At 34.0% G+C, this 13,002-nt stretch overlaps 1 protein-coding gene across 2 annotated transcripts; it reads right to left on the bottom strand.

The window, feature by feature from the left end:
- Positions 1-3,033: 3,033 nt before the first annotated feature.
- LOC127070816 (ras GTPase-activating protein-binding protein 2) lies at positions 3,034-12,134 on the bottom strand. Of its 2 annotated transcripts, none has more exons than XM_051009283.1 (9): positions 11,908-12,134; positions 10,641-10,827; positions 10,387-10,567; positions 9,941-10,309; positions 9,417-9,854; positions 9,110-9,299; positions 8,765-9,030; positions 8,513-8,681; positions 3,034-8,339 (listed from the first exon to the last, which is right to left on the bottom strand). In XM_051009283.1, exons 2-9 carry the CDS (start codon positions 10,736-10,738, stop codon positions 8,191-8,193), a joined length of 1,860 nt encoding a protein of 619 aa, XP_050865240.1. In that variant the 5' UTR covers positions 10,739-10,827; positions 11,908-12,134; the 3' UTR covers positions 3,034-8,190. The 2 variants fall into 2 exon arrangements, with proteins under 2 accessions (XP_050865240.1, XP_050865241.1); XM_051009284.1 differs by lacking the exon at positions 11,908-12,134 and adding an exon at positions 11,358-11,499.
- Positions 12,135-13,002: the final 868 nt, after the last annotated feature.

Below are 13,002 nucleotides of genomic sequence, written 5' to 3'. Positions count from 1 at the left end.
GAACATCATTCTTCAATCACGCACAGAGAACTGAAACATTATCAAGAGGATTGCAAAAACGGAAAATGATTTATATAATAAAAATATAATTATTTGCACAAATAATACATAAAACAGGAATTGCATTTACATCTTGTATTATATTATATTATAACGATAAAGTAAGCATTTGTATAATTATAAAATGATATATGTATTAATATGTATTAATATGGAAAATTAAAATAAATATATAAAGTGTATAGAAATTTAATGTGTATTTTCTTACATCTTACCATTAATTTTCTTATCCAACTTACGTTTTCAATAAACTGCATATTCCTATAATTTTTTCATTCTTGAATTAATTCCTACTTACTAACAAAATTGAAAAATTCACCCGCAAAGATGGTTCTGTGCAGGATCACAAGATTTTGTTATTAAATATAAACTATTGGTTCCGAGAGAATTCCTTTAGCAAATCAACATCTGCAAGCGGGTCACATGGAATGCGAAGAGGTGGCACCCGCGATCTCGCCAATCCCAGGTTGTATTTCTTCTTTGTAAAGAAATAGAAACTATTGGTACCGTGAAAATTCTCGCCGGAGAGCAGGCTTTGTACGCGGGACACATGATTTGTGAAGAGGTGGCACGGGCGAGTTATTGTTTCCGAGGAAATTCTCGTCGAAGAGCAGGCTTTGTACGCGGGACACATGATATGCGAAGAGGTGGCACGAGCGGCCTATTGTTTTCGAGGAGTTCTCGGCGGAGAGCAGGCTTTGTACGCGGGACACATGATATGCGAAGAGGTGGCACAGGTAGGTGGTTAGTACTGAATTCCAGGAATCTCGTCGGAGAGCAGGCTTTGTACGCGGGAAACATGATATGCGAAGAGGTGGCACGAGCGACCTATTGTTTTCGAGGAGTTCTCGGCGGAGAGCAGGCTTTGTACGCGGGACACATGATATGCGAAGAGGTGGCACAGGTAGGTGGTTAGTACTGAATTCCAGGAATTCTCGGCGGAGAGTTGGCTTTGTACGCGGGACACATGATATGCGAAGAGGTGGCACAGGTAGGTGGTTAGTACTGAATTCCAGGAATTCTCGGCGGAGAGTTGGCTTTGTACGCGGGAAACATGATATGCGAAGAGGTGGCACAGGTAGGTAGTTAGTACTGAATTCCAGGAATCTCGTCGGAGAGCAGGCTTTGTACGCGGGACACATGATATGCGAAGAGGTGGCACGAGCGACCTATTGTTTTCGAGGAATTCTCGGCGGAGAGTTGGCTTTGTACGCGGGACACATGATATGCGAAGAGGTGGCACAGGTAGGTGGTTAGTACTGAATTCCAGGAATCTCGTCGGAGAGCAGGCTTTGTACGCGGGAAACATGATATGCGAAGAGGTGGCACGAGCGACCTATTGTTTTCGAGGAGTTCTCGGCGGAGAGCAGGCTTTGTACGCGGGACACATGATATGCGAAGAGGTGGCACAGGTAGGTGGTTAGTACTGAATTCCAGGAATCTCGTCGGAGAGCAGGCTTTGTACGCGGGAAACATGATATGCGAAGAGGTGGCACAGGTAGGTAGTTAGTACTGAATTCCAGGAATCTCGTCGGAGAGCAGGCTTTGTACGCGGGACACATGATATGCGAAGAGGTGGCACGGGCGACCTATTGTTTTCGAGGAGTTCTCGGCGGAGAGCAGGCTTTGTACGCGGGACACATGATATGCGAAGAGGTGGCACAGGTAGGTGGTTAGTACTGAATTCCAGGAATCTCGTCGGAGAGCAGGCTTTGTACGCGGGAAACATGATATGCGAAGAGGTGGCATGCGGCACACGTTTCAGAGAATTTGTTTTGTTCATAACTTGGAATTTCTTTTAAGGATGACAAAACTTATAGGCACAAATTCTCGGAAACGATTTGGCTCATGTAAGGAAAATAATTTGGAGAGGATAATAATTAAAGAATATGATAAAGTATACATTGAGTTTTTATTCACGTTAAATTGTTGTTTTGATTTTTCATATTAATACATATGTAATACACATCAATTTGTAATTATACATACATTTATTTCATCGCTATAATATAATATAATACATGTTATGAGTGCAGTTCATGTTTTATGTACTATTTGTGTAAATAATTATATTTTTTATTATACACATCATTTCTCGTTTTTGCGATTCTCTTGACAATGTTTCAGTTCTCTGTGGGTGATTGAAAAATGATATTCTATTATTTTCAAGTATTCTCATTCTTTTGATAATATTTTAAAGTGCTCCTGTGTAATTATACGGATAATCTCTAATAATTACCATTGTTCTAACAGCTTTATCTATTTTTGTGTACTCTTAAGATGCTTTTATTTCCTTTACAGAAAATTTTATTAAAATTACACTAGTTTTTTCAAATAACTTATTTCAAAGAGTTAATACCTGCATATGTTGCTTGTTTAATTTTATTAAATGTACCAGCAATTGCATTAAATTTAAACATTTTTGGCATTAATGATATTTCGCTGTATAATAAATATATGAGACTCGTAAGTAATTTAGTTTCATCAGGAAGAAAGTTCACTATATGCCATTTAGGGCTTTATTTATAAAATTTATTTATATCTAGCTTTTTTTACTTATCGATCTATACAATGGTTAGACAAATGATATCGATAATGGTTTTTTTATTTCCAATATTGACACATGTTTGTATATGGTGGAGCACTTTTTTATCGACCTTGGAGTCTCGATGATAGATCTTTGTTTTATCGACCGGGGAGACTCATTCGATAATGTTATATTTTTATTTACTATCGATCATTGAAAAATTACTTCATAGGTATATTGTAATACTTTTAACAACTGTTTTATCATCCGTAGATTATTTATTATGTATAACGACATATATATTGACAAATCGTTTTTTGCCAAAAATACAACAAAGTACTATAAGAGCATGAAGGAACTAAAAATATAATAATCATCCTTAATAAATTTTTTTCCTATGCAAAATAATTAAAACGTTAGATTAAAAAAAGAGCAGTTGCGACGAGTTGGTAGTAAGGTAGGTATATTATATACTAAATGCAAAAAGTTACAATACATTTGATGTTTTTTTTTCTTCTCCACATTTACTTCTTTCTACATTATCTCTTTCTCTTTCTCTTTCTCTCTCTCTCTCTCTCTCTCTCTTTGTTTTTCATTGTTTGTCTCCTTTTTTTGGTTTGACGTAATAATGTTATCGTTGACAATTTTACATATACATGCACACAAAACTCTGGCCCAGTAAAAGACAAATTAATATTTCTGCTAGAAAAGTTCGTCAACTTATATACTTTATAATCTAATCGTTATTCTCGTGTCTGTGTGTATGTGTGTATGTGTTTGTGCCCAAACGCGTCTGCTTGCATTCTTCTTTTTTTTATTTATTTTATTTATTTTTTTAATTATTTTGACCTTAAACATTTTATACTAATTATAATAATGATCCTTTCTCTTTCTCTCTATCTCTCTCTCTCTTATAGAAAGCAAAAAAATTGAACGTTTCAAAGTTCTGCAGAATTTTTGTTCTTACTTAAAGAAATAATCCGCATGACTGTGGATTTTTTGATAGTATACGTCTTCGACTGTCATTTTATACTCTATATATGTACTACATAAACCCCCACATACATATATACATATACATTCATTGAAAATAAAAAGAAATAATAATTGTATAAGCGACGGTGTATTATGCTCAGCAAAAAATAACTGCAATTATGCTTAACAAATTGCATCCTAGTCTCTCTCTCTCTTTCTAAGTACAAACATAAACACACACACACACACACAGCGACACATATGTGTATATATATATATATCTTTCTTTCTCTTTGTTAGTCGTACTAGATCATAAATTCGATTATTCTATCCTGTCAAATGATTTACTTCTCTTCAATTTGACAATCAGCTGATACAGCACCGTACAAAAAATCTGGCAGAAAAATCGATATACATTTGTTGTTAATTATACACGCAAATTTTTCTCTTTTTCTACACTTTTTCTCTTTCTATTTTGTACAAAATAAGAAAAGCTAATATCAAATTTTCTTATACAGGCAATGTTAGAAAGCTGGTTGTCTTCTAATGCGAAATCATAATTTCGAGAAGCTTAGACAATATCAAATACTAATTATTAAAAATATATATGTATGATATATATAGCCTCAGAGCAACGCGAAACTATTTCTTTATCCACGATTAAGATACGGCAGTATCATCGTGATATTTTTTTTCTCTAATTAACTCTCTTTTCTTTCTTTTTATCTCTTCCTCTATTTCCTTAAGCTTTAATCACGAAGAACGATAGTGGCACTTTAATGTGCTACGAGAAGTATCGTTATGGATGTATATTGGAGATATATGGAGAATGAAAACGAGGAAAAATAGATAATAGTTAAAAAAATATTGGAGAGAGAACGAACATTAATATCAAGAAAAATGTTTTTTATATGGAAAAAAATATATCGAATAATTCTCTCCCTAAGGATGAGTTCTATACGAAAATAATGATATAAGAATTTCTATTTTTTGAATTTTCGCATTTACGGTCAAATAATGTTTTTAATTAATTAATTGATTGATTAAATGATTAATCAATATATTATTATCATCATTATCATTATTATTATTCTTGTTATTATTATTATTATTATTATTACTATTATTATTATTATTAAATTATTAATCGATAAGAAACTATGACGTGATCGTGTGTATGTGATCTTGAATTTTTGACAAAGATTATCGAATCAATATGTGATTCGATTGAATTACGTTCATTTTTCCACATAATTATGATTTTTTTTTATATTATGTTATTAATCTTACTTTAAGTAATTAATTATTTATTTATTTATGTAACTCCGTGCCTAAAACATTCAAATTTCTGAATTTTAAATAATTAACTTGCCGCAAAACCTTTATCTTTTGGAAAAAAGATTTATACTTTTATTTTTTCTTTTCTCGTTTCACTCTTACAAACAAAACTTTGAGAATTCGTTTATCTTAGATTATACAAACGGTAAATTATTTTGCAAAAAAAAAAGAAAATAAAAAAGATATAGACGAATCGATCGATCTTTCGAGGAAAGACTGGTAGGCCAGAAAAATACGTTGCTCTCTTTCTTTCTTTCTTTCTAATAATCGCAGGACTCTGTGTGGCCGAAAATTTTCACGCATCTTAATTTCGCTGTCTCTCTCTCTCTCTTTCTCGATGTATATATATTGATTAGCGAAATTTTTATTAATATACGTGTATCGATTTAGATGAATCAATTAAGTATAAAAAGACGAAACTGCTTACATCGTTTTTCTTTTTTCTTATTTGGTTTTAACCAAATTTGTATAGATTTTAGCTGGCAACAAATGTAATATCGCAGCTCTGAAAATCTACTTGCCAATATCTTCTTGTCGACTACCATGTCGACTAACTAATATTTCCTTCTTTATATTCATATATTTTATTTGTTATTTAAATCTAAGATTTTTTTTGTTTATTTTTATTTATTTAATTTTTTTTAATATTTATAGAAATATTTATTATCGAGGGAATAAAACAGGAAAAAAGAGGAAAACTGTCGGCTACTGTCTCTCTCTCTTTCTATTATAATATATATATATACATACACATAACCATATATATGTACATACATATAGATATATAGATACTACTAGGATATATCAGATCATTCAAACAGCAAAAATTCATTCTGATCGAATATCAAAAGTCTTATTTCTTTGTCCACCTGTCTCTATTTTTTGTTAACAGTTACAATAATAATTAATAACTTTAGAGAATATATAATAATAGTAGTGTATCAAGGAAGAAAACAATTAGCATCGAATTCTTGTGATTGGTTTTTTCTTATTTCATTATTATTATTATTATTATTATTATTATTATTATTATTATTATTAATTATTATTATTAATTATTATTATTATTATTATTATTATTATTATTATTAATTTTTCTACGTGTCGATCTTCGTCGATGACTCGCAATAATCGTGCGAATTTTAAAATCGACACGTAGAAGAGAGAACGCATTTCGAAGACATGCACTTGATTTTTTTTTATTCTCTTCTCTTACTCCGTTCTATAATACTTATATTACTATAGCGTGTGTGTGTGTGTGTGTGTGTCTGCTGTGTGTACGTATTGGTTTTTTATTTTCTTTATATAATTTTGTTTCTTTTTTTTTTTAATTATTAATATTATTATTTGAAGCAGCGCACTGCGAGTTCTGCGATCACCAGAGACAACCATATATATTGATTTTTCTCAACAATGACAATGACAATTAATTTTTAATACATTCATTCATTCATTCGAAACAACTGATACGGGATATGATCCGCAAAGGTAAATATGATTTGGAAGTACAGGTACAATTTTTGTTAACTCTACTACGTTAATTTTTTCCACATAAATAATAGGTAAGATGTGTAAAAGGAGAACAAGACAGAAAAGAAAGACCAAAGAAAAAAAAAGAAAAAATATATATATATATTTAAGAACAATGATTAAGGATACACGGTGTGTTTTACACAAAAAATAAGGAGGAAGTTAAAGAAAACAGAAAAAAAAAATTTTCTATTGCGTGAGAAGATGAATGGCGAGAGAAATGGCGAGACCAGCTGCAGTTTAGGAAATATTTTATGTATTATCATCATCATCATCATCGTCATCATCAATCGATACCGGTCGATTGATCATGTATATAATGTTATATGTATGTATGTATGTATATATACGTGTGTGTTTTATAAATACTTGTTGATAATTATAGAAAAAGGAAATTTGACAATGTCTTTTGTTTTTTTTTTTTTTTATACGACCACAGAACAGTCGCAGTTCCCTACTCGTTATTAACAACAGTTCGACCAAATCGATAATCTATAAACAAATCTCGTCATTGATATTTTTTGCGCTTAAAAGGGTGGAACAGGTATCTTATTATCGGCAGTTAACGAATTAATAATAATAATATTGCGAGAGTACCCGCTATGTTATTTAATAATTACTTTTTTCTTTTTTTTCTCTCCCTCTCTCTATTTCTCACTTAGATCGCAGGATTAATTTGGCTCGTGGAAAGGTGAAGATAATTAAGAGAAAGAGAGTTATGTATGTGTGACGTGTTTTTAAGAGAGAGAGAGAGAGAGAGAGAGAGAAAGAGAGCGAGAGAGAGAGAGAAAGAATAATATGAAAATAAAAGAAAATAAAAAAACAAATTAGATCCACGTCACACTATATTATAACTCTCTCCTTATAATTAATACACCTAATGATAATTCCAAAACAATGTACATCTTCTTTTCTTTCTTTTTTTTTCAAAATGATCTTGCTTTTTGTCTGACATTGATGTTTAAAAAGAAACATCGTACCCTGTGTACGTTGTTATTGTTGCTGCTGCTGCTGTAGTAGTAGTAGTAGTAGTAGTAGTAGTAGTAGAAGTAGTAGTAGTAGAAGTAGTAATAGTAGTAGTAAGAGTAGTAATAGTAGCAGTAGTAGTAGTGGTGGTGGTGGTGATGATGGTGGTGGTGGTGGTAGTAGTAGTAGTAGTAGTAGTAGTAATAATTGTTATTGTTGAAAGATGTTGTCCAGGATTTATAGACAGATGGTCACGTGTCACTCCGTTATACACGTACATGTAACATGTGTGTGTGTGTGTGTGTTTCTTTTTTATTTTTGTTAATATTATTTCGTTTATTAAGTTTTCATTGTAAAGTCTTTAAAATTCCTGGTCGGCTAACGTGTGAAGAACAAACTCGAATCGATTACATCGACTTGGGTGACCATGAAAAGAAGAATAAAAGCAATTATTCTCTTTTTAAATCTTGACATTAGATAAAGAAAATATTATATTGGCTTAGTGAGATCGCGTATAAGCCATATCATAATATCGTGTATCTCTCATCACGAGTTCGAGTTTATATTTCGTACTGATTGAGCCGACATCTGGTTTAATAGTTTAACTGCTTGACGAACGTTGCAAGCAGATATAAGCGTACAAGGGCGACATCTTTATCGATGTCGAGTAGCGTACGAACTAGTCCTGGGTTCTGTGTGTGTTTTGGGAATGAGAGGATGGTATAATGTACCGGTGAGACTTATATTCAATAAAGAAGGGAATGGGAGATGACTTTTTAACCGTCACTTCTATATTAGCGACGATTTTGATAACTGGCGTTACTTGGATTACCAGGTTGTCTCATTCCACCACCTCCCCTACCACCATCTCCTCCTCTTGAAAAGCCTCCGCGACCTCCTCTTGCTCCATGTTGACCACCCCTCATCACTCCTCCTGGTCCACCTACAATCGATGTGTCATACTACTCTTACTAAATGTTACGATCAATACTATCTCGTGTTCTTCCTCTCACTCTCTCTTTCTCTCTCACACATACATTCTAGTTTACTCTTAATGTATCTATGCTATCGTTAAATCATCACGATATGATCATTTAATGATTTTCCGATCATTACCTGGTCCACGTTGCTGTTGTTGTTGCTGCTGCTGTTGTCCTCCCATCGGTCGCATATTACCGTCACCAGAATTCAACCTTCCTCCACTACCATCCATTGACATCCTAGGCTTAGTTTTCTTTTCTTCCACGTTCAATTTTTGTCCATGCTCATCCGGATAAAATATAGGCTATGATAAAATATAATATTATACTCTTTATTCTGTGATGATAATATATTAGGGAAAAAAAAAAATTGATTATGGAAACTAACCAAAGAGTTTAATACTTTCGTAACAACTAATTGATCCTCAAATGTAATGAATCCATAATTTGGTACTTTCGTCGCGTTGTTACTACCCAATGGACCTTTGCATCTGTCACTAGATTTACTGTGTACACGTAAATCCGCCACTCTGCCATACCGTTCAAATAATTGACGTAAATCATGCTCTGACGCATTGTGTGGCAAATTTCCAAGGAATAGTTGATGAGCGTCACTGTACTGACATGGTCTTGCTCCTCCACGTCTTTCTCCATCTAATAAGAGATATACAAGTTATTAGTTACGGTAGGTAAAAATAATATCGCATTGGTTATAGAAATAGCTATAGATTACCTCGTTGTACAAGACCACCTCTCGAAGCTCTTTGCTGTTGATGTTGAGGTTGTTGTTGAGGTTGTTGATTACTATTTGTTCTATGTGTTTGTGGTTGAGACGTGGCCACATTCATTCCTGATAACGTAGCTCCGCTACCTGTAGGATGTAACGGTGATCTATCGTCTAACCTTAAATTCGTCATTGGTGGCTGAAAAGTAAGAAGCGATGAAGATCGAATGTCCCTTGTCACGTCTAAATAGTAAATCCAAAAAGTTGAAATCAAATAAAAAAGAAATTATATCTTACATAAACTATGGGAACTTACAGGGGACATAGATATCTTCGGAACTTGAGGGCTAGGAGTAGCGGTGGAACTTGGAAAAGATTTTACCAAATTAGCGTAAGTTTTAGGCCCGCTACTGCTAACATTCGTGTTAGACACTTGATGCTCAGGTTCAGATTCTTGTGCAGATGGTGGAAATGTTTCAGTGTCTGTTTGTTCTTGAGTTTCTTCCGACTGTACTTGCGGTTCTTCCTCCGCCGACGTTTGCTGTTCCGCCGCAGTATCTGTTTCTGCTTCTTGAACGAATTGAGTTTGTGCTGCTGTTTCGGCAACGTATTGATGTTGTTGTTGCTGTTGTACAGGAGGTGGCGGTGGAGGCTGTTGCTGTTGTTGCTGTTGAGGCTGAGGCTGTTGTTGATTTATCAAAGTGGTTTCTTCGTGAACAGATCCGTTCAGCACTTGTTGCATCACAGGATGCACCTAATGATTTAACGCAATGTAAATGATATAAACATTTTATAGAATGTATTAATCTTTTATTACTATGTTTTATTTTTTATACTAACCAGTGGCTGCGGTGGTTGTGCGTAATAAATCTGTTGTTGTTGAAGTTGTGGTTGTTGAGTAGGAATGATAGTAGGTTGACTTTGTGGTTCGGCAGCTGGTGCAGACCCTGTAAGCGGCTGTCCTTGAGTTTGATGTTCGTCTTCGTCTGGTTCAGATGGACCTCCTTCTTCCGCGTCCCTTTCAGTGGTCTCGTTCATACCTCCTTCCATTCCACTCACATCCGTTTCTTCTTCATCGGGAAAGATCAAATCCTGATAACGGAAAATGTCATTGTGTACGTAATACTTTTTTGGTGCTTGAATGGCCAATACAAAAGTCTGAGTGAATCGGCGCATCGGTTGTCCAGCATTGGATAGTTCGCCGGATACCTGAATAAAACATATCAAATAAAATAGATTGTACTTAATTGTACTAAGAGTTAAGTAATTAATTATATATTACTTACCTGCACAACAACTCCATTTTCAAGAGTCAGTTGTGAATCAACTTGGCTTATCTTCGCATGGCAATCACGAAAGTTCAATTGTTGAATTTTTTGATGTATCTGTTTTTGACCGATAGCAGGGGTCGATTCTCTATTAGAATCTAACCCTCCATGTACAAAAGAAGAATGTTGATTGTAGAACCTAAAAAATATTCTGTCAATTATTACTGCCATAAATAAATAAAACGATACTTAATAAGGGAAATAATTAATACCTATGAAGATGTGCTGGAGCTTGATTAAGCAAAGTATAATATTGTCGGACAAACTCACGACCGACACTTTGCGGCGAGGGGGATGCCTCCATGACCATTTTTTTTTGCTTTTCGTCTCTCCAAATAATCTGCCAGAAGACTGATTAAATGCTCAGTTGCCAAAGCCGCAGTTTGATGAAGCGAATATCTGAAATAAAAAATAAAAGGAAGAAAATAAATAAAAAGAATTTTTATTGTCAATATAAAACACAGTATAAAAAAATGATTCCAAAGAACCTTGCACATCGTGTCAAGTGTCTTGTTTAGCATTATCACAAGAGACTGATGCGTAATGAAATATAAATATCCTGATAGAATTTCTACGAAAGAACAAAAATTTTCATAAAATAGTTTTTAATAAATTTCTAATAAGGCTCTATTACTAAATTATCCTTGATTACTTATAGATAAAAAGAATTGTGCATGGTTACTCTTAAATCCCAACATAAACAAAACTGGATTCCACTCGTTAAACGAGAGAGAGAGGGAAAGATAGAGAAAAAGAAGGAAAGAACGCAAACATGCCACAAATTTACGATACAAGACTAGGAATGTGGCGTGAGTCGATCCACGCTAGAGAGCATCAAGAGAAGGCGGGCAAAGATAGGCGGGAGAACGCAAAGAAATAATATCTCCAAAGGGTTAGGTAAAAACAAGTAGAAATAACACGAAGCATACCCCGAATATTTCTATGGGATTAAACGCAATTGAATAGAAAACGGGGCGAAATCGAGGACAAAGAAGAGACTGCCCGGTCGGTCTTACGAGCAAGCATGGCGATTTTTCTTGATCTCTTCTCTGGGACGGTTACTCTAAAAATTCCCCAGAAAGCACGCTTTGGGGAAAACTAATTGAGCTAACTCATAAACAGTCTAAATCTCTTATCAGTGATATTGTTGTGCGTTGCACGAGTGTAATGAAAAATCAATCGGATTTTCGACGAAACATCGTAATTATCCGTAAATTAGAAACCGGGGCGAGGAGATAGAGAACGATGAAAAAGGGGAGAAGAGAGGGAGAAACGAGGAGGAGGTAGCATAGGCGAAACCGCGACTCGTATATCTCCTTGCATGCCTTTTTTCTTTCCTTCTCTTCTCTTTTTTTCTTTTTTTCTTTCTTTCTGCCCACTACTGCTTTCTTTCCGAAACTCACTACTACGAAAAGTCGAATATCACTGAACTTCGTGTGATATCTTTTTACGTGATTCGTATTACTATTTTACACTCACCTAACAAGGATCGGTCTTGAATAGACGCGAAGCACTGAGTTTATCGATGATATTGAGAAAGCCGGGAAGAGAAAAACAGAGAGAGAGGGAGAGAGAGAGAGAGAGTAGCCTTTCCACGAGAGCAACAACAGTCCACGATAATGTTAATTATAAAAACAGTTCTCAGTGTTGGGTCCTCCGAGCACCTTGGTGTCAGCACATGCAGCGGAACCTGCACTGAAAAGTTAAAAGCAAATAGAAAGAAGCAACTGCTTCCGACAAAATCTTTTAGTAGATGCGTCATCTGTCGTTTGAAATATGAATTAAATTTTAAGGCGCATACGTAATAACATGCTACATATTTTTGGACAAAATTTTAATTCGATCTATACGAATATTTAGTTATTGAATTTTCTCTTTATTGTCTTTATTATCCGATATGAATATTGTTTTGTAATTCTTTCTATCGATCTTAACAAATCAATAGATTATATCTATTTATATGGTCGTATTATATCTCTATAATTACGATAATGGAATTTTTTAAATATTTCAGAATTTATCATTGTATCATTCGATTGGACGATAAGATTATATTCTCTGATAATACAATATGTATTTTTTCCGTAAAAAATATTAGATGCGAGTAATAAGTGTGTGTGTGTGCATAGTAAGGAAAAAGAAAAAGTCCATTTTTTTTCTTACGGTATTTAGTCTTTTTTGTCAAAAATATCTGAAGAAAGGGGAATGGTGTTTCGGAACGTCGTTAAAAATTACAATTGTACATTGCTTGAGCTTCGTTCGTGCTCATGATTTTAATGAATGCAAACAGAGAGCAATGAGCGGGAGGCCTAAAGTTTGGGTGAACGCCATTTTTCGTGCGCATTTAAGTAGTCACTCTTAAGCTCTTCGCTCATTGGTCGCTGTTTCCCGCGTTTGTAAATCAATTTCAATTTTCATCACGATGACCCATTTTTTAAAAGTTGTTTTTAATTATCATTCGCTATTTCGATAAGTTTCTATTATATTCCAGTTTTTTAATTAAATCGTTTATATTAAATTAAAACTAAATGCAAATCCTTTATATATATATATATGTATGTATATATATATATA

The sequence above is a fragment of the Vespula vulgaris genome, chromosome 19 (genome assembly GCF_905475345.1).
Source record: "Vespula vulgaris chromosome 19, iyVesVulg1.1, whole genome shotgun sequence".
In the NCBI taxonomy this organism is placed as follows: domain Eukaryota; kingdom Metazoa; phylum Arthropoda; class Insecta; order Hymenoptera; family Vespidae; genus Vespula; species Vespula vulgaris.
The sequence above is the reverse complement of the archived record's forward strand: the minus strand, read 5'-3'. Positions and strand labels throughout refer to the sequence as shown.